This window comes from Terrapene carolina, unplaced genomic scaffold (assembly GCF_002925995.2).
Source record: "Terrapene carolina triunguis isolate 2854851 unplaced genomic scaffold, T_m_triunguis-2.0 Scaffold210, whole genome shotgun sequence".
Taxonomy (NCBI): Eukaryota; Metazoa; Chordata; order Testudines; family Emydidae; genus Terrapene; species Terrapene triunguis.
This window is the reverse complement of record NW_020664561.1, coordinates 8,169,242-8,181,815: the sequence shown is the minus strand read 5'-3', so window position 1 is coordinate 8,181,815 and position 12,574 is coordinate 8,169,242. Positions and strand designations below refer to the sequence as shown.

General features: G+C 50.0%; 2 protein-coding genes across 4 annotated transcripts in view; one reads left to right on the top strand and one right to left on the bottom strand.

The window, feature by feature from the left end:
- LOC112107428 (ankyrin repeat domain-containing protein 45) overlaps positions 1-10,835 on the top strand; it is a 33,796-nt gene extending 22,961 nt beyond the window's left edge. Inside the window, exon 6 of the mRNA XM_029912342.1 lies at positions 10,614-10,835. The gene's annotated coding sequence lies outside the window, so the exon portion shown is untranslated. The remainder of the gene's footprint in view (positions 1-10,613) is intronic.
- Positions 10,044-12,574, bottom strand: part of LOC112107406 (uridine-cytidine kinase 2) — a 35,983-nt gene continuing 33,452 nt past the window's right edge. For all 3 annotated transcript variants that reach the window (XM_026655394.2, XM_026655395.2, XM_029912341.1), the window contains 2 exons: positions 10,951-10,999; positions 10,044-10,258 (listed from right to left, as the gene is read on the bottom strand). In XM_026655394.2, coding sequence (XP_026511179.1) covers positions 10,119-10,258; positions 10,951-10,999 — 189 coding nt within the window. In that variant the 3' untranslated portion in view covers positions 10,044-10,118. The remainder of the gene's footprint in view (positions 10,259-10,950; positions 11,000-12,574) is intronic.

The window sequence follows — 12,574 nt, the reverse complement described above, 5'->3', positions numbered from 1 at the left end:
GGTAACCAGTGACTGCACTGTGTATGTGTCCTGATGCTGGACCTGACACCGCCTCTGTACCCTGCTAAAGGTGACTGTCCTGTCCAATTACCAAGCCCCTTCCCCCCCTCCAGACAGACTCTCCCTCAAAAGAACCTGACCGAAACAGTAATGAACAGAAACAAACATTTTATTGCGAACCAGACATGAAACGTGGGGGGTGAAACTTGGACGGGGGCTTGTGTGAGGTGGGTAGGAAAGGACTTATGAAATTTTGGGGAATGTCAGCCTTCTACTGCTAGAGCAGTCTGCAGGGGTTGATTGAAAGTTTTAACGGCCCTTGCCGCCCCTCCTTCTTTGGACTTTGGGTGAGGGTGGTGTGGGACTTGGTGGCGGGTGAGGGCGGTTACAGATAGACTGCAGCGGGGCTCTGTCCTCCTGCCTCCGGTCTTGCAGAACATCCACAAGGCGCCGGAGCGTGTCCGTTTGCTCCCTCATTAGTCCAAGCAGCTTTTCAGTAGCCTGTTGGTCCTCCTGACGCCACCTCTCCTCCCGTTCCATGACTGCTCGGTGCATTTGTGACAAGTTCTCCCTCCACTGTGTCTGCTGGGCTGCCTGGGCTCGGGAGCAGCCCATTAGTTCTGTGAACATGTCTTCACGCGTCTTCTTCTTCCTCCGCCTAATCTGCGCTAGCCTCTGGGAGTGTGCTGACAGGCTGGGTTGGGAGACAGTCGCAGATGTGTCTGTGTGAATTTTAAAAAGGGAGTGAATTCCTGAGACAGATAAATGAAATTGTATACAAAGAACCTAGTCTTTCTCTGTGAACAAGACCATGCACTGAACCTCTCACATGCGCACTCAGGACAAGGTCGAATTTTCGGCCGTCGCCTTCAGTGCCTGTGGACTTGCGGAGGTCTTGGAGTGTTCAGAGAACTGTGGCTGGAGACCTGAACTTCTGGAGCGGGCAATAATGGTAAGCCGCAGACTTGTGGCTGCTTAAAACTCCAGCTGTAGCACTGGCCTCCTTTCACATTGAAAGCAATGCCAGTCTCTGCTGCCAGCAATCAGGACAGCATCAACTCTGCCCCTGTCCCACCCCCTCGCGGCTGTCCCAGGGAAAGATCCCTGTATGCTGCCCCTCTCCCTCCACCGCGTGGCTGTAAAGCAGTCCCAATACTAACAGTCCCCTCCCTAATTCAAAGCAGGGCGTCATGAGCGACATCACCCTCCTGAGGATCCCGGACACCCAGAGAGAACGCATGCTGCGGGAAAGCATGCAGAAACCGGGGCCGTATGCCGCCATGCTATGTCGGGCCATGATCCCCGAGTACCTGATTGTGGCATGGAGGGGACATGTCTGCTACCACGGAGGGCCCACTAAGATCGCCCTACCCCGGAACCTGATCAACAGGCTTGAGCTCTACCTCCACGAGACCTACGAGGAGTTCTCCTACGAGGATTTCTCGTCGATCCCCGGCCACATTGACCGGATTTTCGCGTAGGTGCACTGGGACTTTGGAGTGGAGCGTCTTGGGCCTGGGAATCATGTAGTAACGGACATTGTGAAATTTTTTTAAAATACTTGGGACTAAATTGAGAAGAGCCTAAGACAGAGAAATCATGCAAAACCCATTTGTTACCTTTGTAAATATTCCTGTTTTGTACCTGATTATTTTTTTACTAGTTTACAGCACTTTTATAAATATACATTGTTAATAGTATAAATATTACCGTTCTGTTTTAAATAAATGTTTACATGTTTACAGCACTTACTGCTTGATCCGTCCCCTGATTCTGTGTCCGGGGTAAGGGATGGGGACGGTTGGTACGGGATCTCGGTAAGGGTGATGAAGAGCTCCTGGCTGTCGGGGAAATCAGCGGTGCCAGCGCTGTCGACTGCCTCGTCCTCCTCATCTCCTTCCTCCTCTTCCCCGTCCGCTGTCATGTCCGACATGATCCCATCCTCGGAGTCCACGGTCAGGGGTGGGGTAGTGGTGGCGGCCGCTCCCAGGATGGAATGCAGTGCCTCGTAGAAACGGGATGTGTGGGGCTGGGATCCGGAGCGTCCGTTAGCCTCTTTGGTTTTTTGGTAGCCTTGTCTCAGCTCCTTGATTTTCACGCGGCACTGCGTTGCATCCCGGCTGTAGCCTCTCTCTGCCATGGCTTTGGAGATCTTCTCGTAGATCTTAGCATTCCTTCTTTTGGAGCGCAGCTCTGAAAGCACGGACTCATCGCCCCACACTGCGATGAGATCCAAGACTTCCCGATCAGTCCATGCTGGGGCCCTCTTTCTATTGGATTGCACGGCCATCTCTGCTGGAGAGCTCTGCATAGTTGCCACTGCTGCTGAGCTCCCCTCGATGTCCAAAGAGGAACTGAGATTCAAACTGCCCTGACAGGAAAATGAAAATGAATTCAAATTTTCCCGGGGGTGTGGCTGGTCAGAGCATCCGAGCTCGGACTGCTGTCCAGAGCGTCAACAGAGTGGTGCACTGTGGGATAGCTCCCGGAGCTATTACCGTCGATTTCCATCCACACCTAGCCTAATTCGATATGGCCATGTCGAATTTAGCGCTACTCCTCTCGTTGGGGAGGATTACAGAAATCGATTTAAAGAGAGCTTTATGTCGAACTAAATGGCTTCCTGGTGTGGACGGGTGCAGGGTTAATTCGATATAACGGCGCTAAAGTCGACATAAAAGCCTAGTGTAGACCAGGCCTCAGACAGGCATCTGTAAAAGCTACATGGAGGTTGAGTAGAATCCAGAAATCGCTATTGTAGATTTGTAAGAATCAAGTCTGTCTACTTTTTCAGCTGGCTTAACAAACACTTCTTGTCCTCTTCACTTAAGGAGTCAATAGAAGTACCTTCTGGACTGAAGTCTTTGCTTCTTCCAGTACATTTTCAATGGATCTCTCTGATTGTCTAGCAATAGAAGCTACCCTTCAATCAAAGATCTACTACTGTTGTAGCAGATGCCTGAATAACATTGTTTAATGACCTAAGTGGTTTCAACAGTAGACTTACAAGAGAGAATGGGGATAGTCTTCTCTGAACTTAGTAACAAAAGTAGTCCACCAGCCTCACTACTTAGATCTGTCCTATCTTGGTGGATACTTTCCAAAGCCAGTAATAACAGTTGCAGTAATTTTAAGACAACAGCCAAGAATCACTCATGAGAAAGCCAGCAGGTTTTCCCAGATTGGACTAATCTGAACTTCAATCCCAGTGTATCTTCTATTTGTTTCCAAAATGTTCAGTCCTTTTGGACTCTTTTTTCCAGCAAGAGTATAAAAAAAAAGCCATCACATTTTTGGCTTTTTAATGTCTTTTGAAGATTCTGCAGCTTGTACTAGCACTAGCTGGAGTAGATGGCCTCTGCAGTGTGTATAGGAGAGATTAGGGTTACACTTTTCTCTGAGCAAAGCTTGTACTCCACTATGTCTTCCAGAGAAATTTGTAGCTCCATCAAATGCACCAGCAGCCATCTGTTTGAGGTTCAATTTACAATTATTTAACTCTTCTAAGATGTCACAGATGGCAGGTGATGTGTCTTCTATAACCTGACATCAAGGTAAGTCATTGCATATGTTAATACTTGATGCCTATTTGCATTGGTGCATTCATCAGCCATGTATGCACATATTTTGAATATGGTGAGAGAGTTCTTCACTTTTTCAGCTGCTGAGTCTTTCAGTGTTGCACCGCACGCTTCTAGAGAGTCAGCTGAGTTTTTTCAGAAAGATAGCAAGCATTTGCCAGTCTTGTTTGAAATCAGTGTCCAACTTCAGGATTAACAAGTGACAAAGCAGTTAACATTGGCCTCCAGTTTGTAGTGTGTGGTATCTCTTGCTTAAATAGAAAGTATGATGCAACAGCCATGTTGGTTCACATAAGAATGCTGGAGACACAACTCAGTTGAACAGCCTCATTAATTTCTTCTAAAATTGTATTTGACTGTGACTGGCTTATAAGGCTTTCTGCATGTTGGTACAGTCCAGAGGCATGGTGTTCTGCAGCCTTTTCATATAGGTTGTCAGTATTGGCTTAGCTGATCAGTCTGGCAAACCAAGCTCCTCCACTTTTACTATATAAATCTATAAGCCCAGATCTTGAATACTGCGTGCAGTTCTGGTCACCCCATCTCAAAAAAAGATGTATTGGAATTGGAAAAGGTACAGAGAAGGGCAACAAAAATGATTAAGGGTATGGAACAGATTCCATATGAGAAGAGATTAAAAAGACTGGGACTTTTCAGCTTGGAAAAGAGACTACTAAGAGAGGATATGATAGAGGCTTATAAAATCTTGACTGCTGTGGAGAAAAATGAATAAGGAAGTGTCATTTACCCCTTCACTTAATACAAGAAACAGGGGTCACCCAATGAAATTAATAGGCAGCAAGTTTAAATTAAATGAAAGGAAGTATTTCTTCATACAACGCACAGTCACCCGTGGAACTTTTTGCCAGGGATGTTGTGAAGGCCAAAATTATAACAGGGTTCAAAAAAGAACTAGATAAGTTCATGGAGGTTAGGTCCATCAGTGGCTATAAGCCAGGATGGGCAGGGATGCAACACCATTCTCTGAGTGTCCTAGCCTCTGTTCGCCAGAAGCTGGGAGTGGACGACGGGATGATGGATCACTTGATGATTCCCTGTTCTGTTCATTCCTTCTGAAGCACCTGGAATAGTCACTGTCGGAAAACAGGATACTGGGATAGATGACCATTGATCTGACCAATATGGCCAATCTTACATAAAAATAATAATAAAAAAGTGTAGTACAGAAACTCCCCAAGATAATGACCTCTTGAGATAGCGATGATGTGAGATAATGACCTTGACAAATAATGCATTTTAAAAATCTTGGCCTACTAGGAAACGTGTATTTATATGTTTCCCAGTCACAAATCTAGCATTCTGGAGCGAAGTCACTAAAACATAGTTCAGTGCTCTGGCCGCTGGTGTTTGTCATGCCACCATTCACTCTACTGCTCCGTCCCCAATGGCCCTGCACTGTCACCTTCTGCTGCCACCGTGACCTCTGCAAGTTGGTCTCTTGAGGTTCCACCCAGCTCTCAGGGATTTCAGCTCTCAGTGGAGGAACCTAGCTGCTAGTGCAGGCTGGGTTGTCTCTTCCACAGCAATGCTGTCCTGCAGCAGGTCTAAGCACTTAGACCTGATTATCACTGATTTCAGCTCCAGTGGTCAGTTTTGAAGCCTAATCAGCTCTCTCTCTAAACAGGAGAGAGGGGCAGGTCAAAGACTGCCTGTGACTCTTAGGCAGAGCCCACACCACCAAGCAAAACACCTGTGCCCCGCCCTCTCTCTCTTCATTAGGAGATGGCATCCAAACCTCCTGTTTAGTGAGTGCAGTTCAGTTGAGTGTGACCAGTGCTTAATTTGTAATGAAAGAGGTGTCGGGGCTCAAGCAAGTTAGTTACTTTCATAACTGATGTGACAAGCCCAGAGGTCCCGGGGCTATGAACTGCCAAGCCTAGAGGTGCTGGGGCTCAGCCCTGCATGCCCTGGCACAAATTAAGCACTGAGGGAGACCCCCTCATTCAGTCAGGCTAAGCACAGTTCTGCTGCCCTTTACTCATACAATAAGAACATTTCATGACCCCCACATAAAATACTTAAGTGATTTGTAACCCAACACCAGCCAAAATTGATCACTTGGGTAACACAGCTCTGTCTGCTGGATACCTAGGCAGAGTAGGTGTGTTCATGTAAATACAGTCTGGTCCTGAAGCCTTTCCACCCACCACTGGCTCATCATTAGCTGTCAGAGGAGAGCTCAATCAGACCTTGCTTATAATAATAATTTGAAATTATTAGGTAGGCCAATATAACCTAAACAAATGTGTCCACATTGTCATAATTAACAGCTGTATGAGGAAGCTAATCTTTGTTCATACTTTTCAAACCCATTATGCTTTCCCAGGTACAAGTATTTTCCCATATACTGTATATGCTTTTAAAGTGTGTATTAATGTTTCAATTTCAACTCAAATTTCCAACCAACAACTAAATTGGCAACAATGCATGTAACTGGGAGGAGGGGTGTTGGAGAAATTCAGGAGGGGTGTACACCCCCACCCCTGCCAGGGGAAACTAGGGAAATCCCTGCCTGGAAAGGAAGGCCAGGGCAGGGGAGTTTAATCTCACCATGTGGAAGAGGTGAAAGTGTATTAAAATAAAGGCCAGGGATACAGAGAGCCAATCCACATAGCCCACGGAGCCAGGGCAAAACGGCCTTACAATACATTAGTTACTAAAGCATCATGCAGTGAGCAGTATTATATTACATACGTTCCAAGGCCAGCAGGGTACTGGGGTCATCTAGTCTGAACTCCTGCATAACACAGGCCATAGGACTTTGAGTCAGGGAGCATACTTTTAGAGCTACTGCTATTGCACAAGCTGCAGTGGTGTGCGCAAGTCAGGTTCACAGTTGGACCCCTAAACCATGTGGAAAATCTGCTCTTTAAAGTGCCATCATTAGGCTATGGCTGCAGACCATTCTCCAATTTGCTGAGTTGCTGGACTAGGACAGAGTTACATGTGGAAGGTTCTCTCTGGCTGTAAAAAACAAAGGGCTGGTCTACACTGGCAATGCTAAAGCGCTGCCACGGCAGTGCTTTAATGTGCCTTGTGTGGTCGCAGCACTCTCCCAGCCCTCAAAAAACACCCCCCCCACACACACACACACACACACAACCACACTTCCACGAGGGGCACAGCTCCCAGCGCTGGGGCACTGTCTATACTGGTGCTTTACAGCACTGAAACTTGCTGCACTCAGGGGTGTGCTTTTTCACAACCCTGAGCGAGAAAGTTGCAGCGCTGCAAATTGCCAGTGTAGACAAGCCCAAAAGCTTTGATTCTGCAGGATTCCTCACAGCTGCTAATTCAATCCACCCTCCAGGCTGGGTGGTGGACACCCTGCTCTAGTGCGTCAGCAGGGAGTGCTGCCTGGGTAGTCAGCCAGCTGTCAATCCAAAACCATGATTTTTCAGCATGAGAATTTAGACAGAACAGCACCTGCAGGTGGGATTTAGCTCCAAGGACATAGGGGCAGGCTCTCCCTTACAGAGCAGAAAGCAGGGAGAGGCAGTGCAGGCCCAAGCCTGGACCACGCAGCTGGCAATCAGCTTAAGAGAGGAGACAAGAAGCACCAGTATCCAGTTATTTCATCTTTATTTACAGGGAAGGGCAGAACAGTACATCAGTCTTGAAAGCCACCTCACCCAGGCTGAGCCTACAGCCCCTAGAAACCTCTCCCCCTCTGTAGGGCTCCAGACACTTGTTACCTAAGGGCTGGCCTCTGGCCCTCTTGGGGCAACCCAGACGTCACTGGGTCTCAGGAGTAGGGAGACTGCCATGCCTCAGGAGTTTGTTGGAGGGGTTTCTGGACAGGGTGGAGGGGAGAAGGGCTTCCCATCCCACGATAGGAGAGGAAGAGAGGGAATGGTTTTGCCCCTGGCAGTGCTGACTTGGGGCATCTGTTCCCTTCCTTGCCCCCTTGTGGTCTCAGAGAGCCTATCACACACCGCGACTTCTCCCATCCCGGTTCAGCTAGAGGAGAGGGAAGAGCCAGCAGAAGGTGAATAATAAGCATCTCTTTTCTCTAAGAAGCCAGGCCTCTAGGTTATTCCTCATTAGTTAGCCCAAGAGCAGGACCATGCAGCAGCCTTGCAGGACTCTAGATGTCCACAGAGGGGCAAGAATAAGCCTGAGCTTTGAAGGCTCACCCCAAAGCACAGGAGCCTGGTACTGAACAGCTCACAAAGACAGTGAGCCCCCAGGGAAGCCACCCAGTCCCATGTGGGGAGCCGCTTAGGGAAAAGGAAAGCAAAGCGCCAGCAGGCTTGAGGGCAGAGGCCACAGCACAGAGCTCAATGGGACATGACAAGGTTAGCACTGGGGGATTCCTCAGTTCTTAAGGGAACCCAAGATGAGCAGAAGAGACCCTTTCCAGTGCTACTCCTTCCCCATAAAGAACCATCCCTTTGCTCCCATTCCCCACCCAATGGAGGCTCTTGGGGGGGGGGGGTCCCTATCACCACAGTGATAGCCCCTCAAGCACAGCTGTGCCTGACAGCTGCAGCACTGGCACTAAATTGAAGTCCCATGGTCTGTGCCACATTGTGGCACAGTCACTCACAACCAGCACGGCCACCCGCCCCTCGGAATGAACTGTAATGGCTTTGGTCTCCGCAGAGCTCTGTGAAAAGAGCAAGTGCTTCAGGATACTGTCTCCCAAGGCAATAGTGGCAGGCTGGGGTCCGAACATAGGCACATGTGGGTTTAGCACCTTCTCAGGGAGCAGAGAACTCGCTCCAGGTCCAGTCCAGCTCAGATCCTTAACCAAGCCAATTCTAAAGTAATTTGGAGGGCTAACACCCCAGCCCAATCAGGATGGCCCCTCTAGACCTGCCCTCTACCGTACTCCCAATAGCGGTGACTGCTCAGCCCTTTGCTGCTCTAGTAATAGGGAGAGAGAGGGCACATGCCCAGGGGGCTCTGAGCGAACAGCAAGCCCAATGCTAAGTCGAGGGCCCTGAAAAGAGGTTGCTTTGCCCAGCACCAGCAGGGAGAAGATCCCACCAGCTGGCAAAGAAAGCAGGTAGCAGGGAGAGTGTGGACACAATCTGATCCTCTGGCCCAAATCCCAGCCAAGGCACTCAGTGGTTTGCCCTGGGAGCTTCAAGTAGAAACTGGGCATGGGGCCAGGCTTCTCTAGGGGCAGAGGTTCCAGTCTCAGAGGGGCTTGATCTAGGGTGGCCCCAGAGTGCCAGCAGCACTAGGCTCTTCACAGCCAGCTGGGCATGGGACACACACCCCTGTGCCAACACGGCAGTGCCCTGGCATAGCATTACTCTGCAGGGCTTATTGGGAGGGGCTGCTCTGTAGCTTCTAGCCCAACTGCCCTTTCTTCTCCCCGCAGACCAGCTGGGGAGCAGCCTCAGGGATGCTGTAAGCAGAGCTTGAGCTCAAACCCCGCTCATAGAGGAGCAAGGCCCCTTCAGACAGCATGCACGTTTTCCCCCACCCCCACACACTACACAGGCGCCGCCGAGCTCTCACCTGGCGCTCTTGCTATTTCAGCAGCTGGCCAAGGGGTGGTGCTAGAGCACACTCATGTCTATCATATTGCTCCACCCATGGCCCCAGGCCTCCCCCTACCAAAATCCAGGCAGCTGGGGAAAGCCCCCAGACACTTGTAGCCAGACAGGGGCGAGGTGCTCCTGACACCCAGCCGTGTGGCAGGAGTCTGACGGACCAGCAGCTGTTAATAGCCAAGCCCAGAATTTCATCCTTTCAAAATCTCCCCTCCCCTCCCCCCAGCCAGTTCTTTGTGGGATGAATCACTCCAGCCCCAAAACCACAGCCAGCAGGAAGTCAGCTGCAGGACAGGGGCAGTGCTGACTGACTCAGGCAGGAGCACTGGGGAGCCTTGGCAAGACAGGCAGCTAGCAGGGATGGGGGAGGGAAAGCAGAGTAGGAAAGGGCAGCCAAGGTTTCAGCCATCAACCCCTACTCCACCCCTCCCCACCAACCAAACCCAGCACCCTCCTGCAGAACAGGCACAGCAGCTTGTGACAAGCCACGCAGGCCAGCAGCAAAAGCATCACAGTATGCTCCACAACAAGCCTCCACCCATGCCCCAGCCATGGGATGGCTGCTTCTGGCTCCTAAGCCACTTGTCACCTAGTTTGAAGCCTTTGGTGCAGTTCCCCCTCCCACACTTACCAGTTCCCCACGCCAGCAGCACCCATGTGTCCCCCTCTGCCCCCCTGTCCCAGCTGCCCTCAGCAATACCAAGCCTGGCAAATACCTTATGGCAAGTAGTTTTACATTGTTCTTTTTACACAAAAATAGAGCGATTCTGTATTGATAGACGGTTCTGTGCTGGAGTGGTTACTGAGCGAAGCCAGCGGTAGGCATCCCCAGCGGCATCTGGGAATCCAGATGCTCCTCTCTCATTTCCAAGATACAAAATTAAAGGCATGTGTCTCCATCTGGTTTCTTAAATATCGGGGTGAGGGTGTGATTGGACACAGTACGGACAGATCAGCTGCAGCAGAGCCCAACCACCATCCACCCCCAACCTCACCCCAATGTCTGGGGTCAGTGTGGCCGGCTACTTGACTCAGAAGGCTGCCTCTGGCACGGAGTGGTGTAGCCATTCAGGCAGCTGTTGATCTGGCGTTTGCTGTGTCCTCCATTCAGAATGTCCTGGATGTGCTGCACGATCAGGTTTATGGCCACTGGGTGTGGGGGAAACAGAGCTGGGGTTAGGATTGTACAGCGTAAATGAGTCCCAAACTACAGAAACGGGGCCACTCCCAGCTCCCTTTGCAATGCAGTGGGGCACACGCCCAGGAGTGCCAGGCTGTCAGCACTGCAGGGAACAGTGACGCCAGCCAAGTCACTGAGTGATAGCTTCCCGCATGCAGGCGGCGCCTCGTCCTCTCCCGCAGCCAGAGAGGAGCCATGCAAGTCAGTGGAGTGACACTGATTCACAGCAGCTGAGGAGCTGGCTTTGCCTCTCTACTGGGACTATCTGAGCATATGTACTTTAGACATACTAAGCCCCCTTTGCCTTAACATGTCTCACTCCAGGAGTTCATGCTGCAGGATACATGCTGCTGAGTTACTGCCTCTTGTACTCTGACTCACACAGTAAGCTGCAGGCTGCCAGCCCACCCATGCAGCAACAGGGAGCATCTAGGAGTTTCCCATGGGAGAGCACCTCCTCCAACCAAGTCTGCAGACCGTAACCGACCTTGAAAGCCAGATATGGGACTCATCACCTTGCTAGGAGCCACACTGGCTCCCATCTAACCCCAGCCCCGCAGGGGTCATTCACGTCCACATGCCAAACAGCAGCCATGACCCCATTAGTCAGTTTCCCCACATGAAGCCTCCCCATCCATTAAGGAGGAGCATCACTGCTCACCTTCATTATCTGCCCCCCTGGGGATGATCACATCAGCATACTTCTTGGTCTGTGAGAAGAGAGCACGGTGTTACAGGAGAGACCAGAGCATGTAACTGACCCAGCCTTGAAGTATTTTCATTGCTCCTGCACCTCTGAAGATTTCATACCATAATCCAGCAGTGCCAAACCCAGTCAGGCCTCAGAAACCAACGAACCAGCCACCCCACCACGGGACGTTAAACACATTCTGGCTTCTTTTCATTTGCCCTCTTGTTTGAGCTTTAGGCTATACTCTAAGCACGTTTTCATGCTTTTCTCCACAACCATGAGGGCTACAAAGTTTCATTAGTAAAAGTTGTGATCAGGTGAGAATCTCATGACTCCGGAAGTTGGTGCTTCAAGATAAACATCCCACCAAAGATCACCAGACTCGCAATAAGGGTCACAGGAGTTGACAAGACTGAGATCACAGGGAGTTTGTGGGGAGAGGCTGCCAACTAGTTTGTTTAGATGGGATTTCAATGTTGCTTACACTACCCTTCTGGAAGGTTAACGATGCAGCATCCCACTCTTTGCTGGCTCACACCTTCCTTCCCCACGATGCCAACGCCAGCTTCATTCCAGTCTTGGCATTTAGCCTGGAGCATAGCGAAGCCACCCACACTGCACTGCTATCAGCAACAAAACCAGAGCACCAGGCCAAGCGTTTAATAGTTGTCGCTGCTGCAGGATCTGCCCTGCACAGCCACACCCTGAGGGCTCCCAGAGGTGGTGGCCAGGCTGTGGAAATAGCCTCTCCCGACAAACTGCTACATTATTCATGGCTTTAGACAATGGCAGTTACGAGAGCCCATTACAGCCTAGCTCTGGCTCTTAGGGCTTATCTACACTGGCACTTTACAGCGCTGCAGGGGTGTGAAAAAACACCCCCCTGAGCACAGCAAGTTTCAGCGCTGTAAAGTGCCAGTGTAGACCGTGCACCAGCGCTGGGAGCTATGCCCTTCATGGAGGTGTTTATATATATATATATATATATATATATATATATATTAAAGATAAACCGCTGGGAGAGCTCTCCCCCAGAGCTGTGCCATGACTACACAAGCCATGTTAAAGCACTGCCGCAGCAGCGCTTTAGCGTTACCAGTGTAGACTAGCCCTAAGACAAGGTGGGGAAAAGTAATATTGTTTATTGGACCAACTTCTGCTAGTGAGGGAGACAAGTTTTCAAGTTACACAGAGTTCTTCAGGTCTAGGAAAAGTACTCTGAGCGCAACAGCTGCATACAAGATCAAACAGATAATGTATACTAACTACTTAAGCTAACCTACCTGTTCGCTCTATATTTAGTTGTGATACTCTGCCTACCTGTCCCACACCCAAAGAGCTCTGTGTGGCTCAAAAGTTTCTCTCATATCAACATAAGATGGTCCAATAAAAGACATTACCTCCCCCATCTTGTGTCTCTATGATCCTGGGACTGACATGGCTACAAGAACACTGCATAGCTATGGATCTGTCAGATTCCAGTCATGGGGATTCCCTCCCAGCCCATCTGACCCGGAGCTTGTTAGAAGATCAGCACCAGGATCACCAGTGCTTACACCAGGTTGCCTGTTCTGCACTGCATGCAAGTAGAATA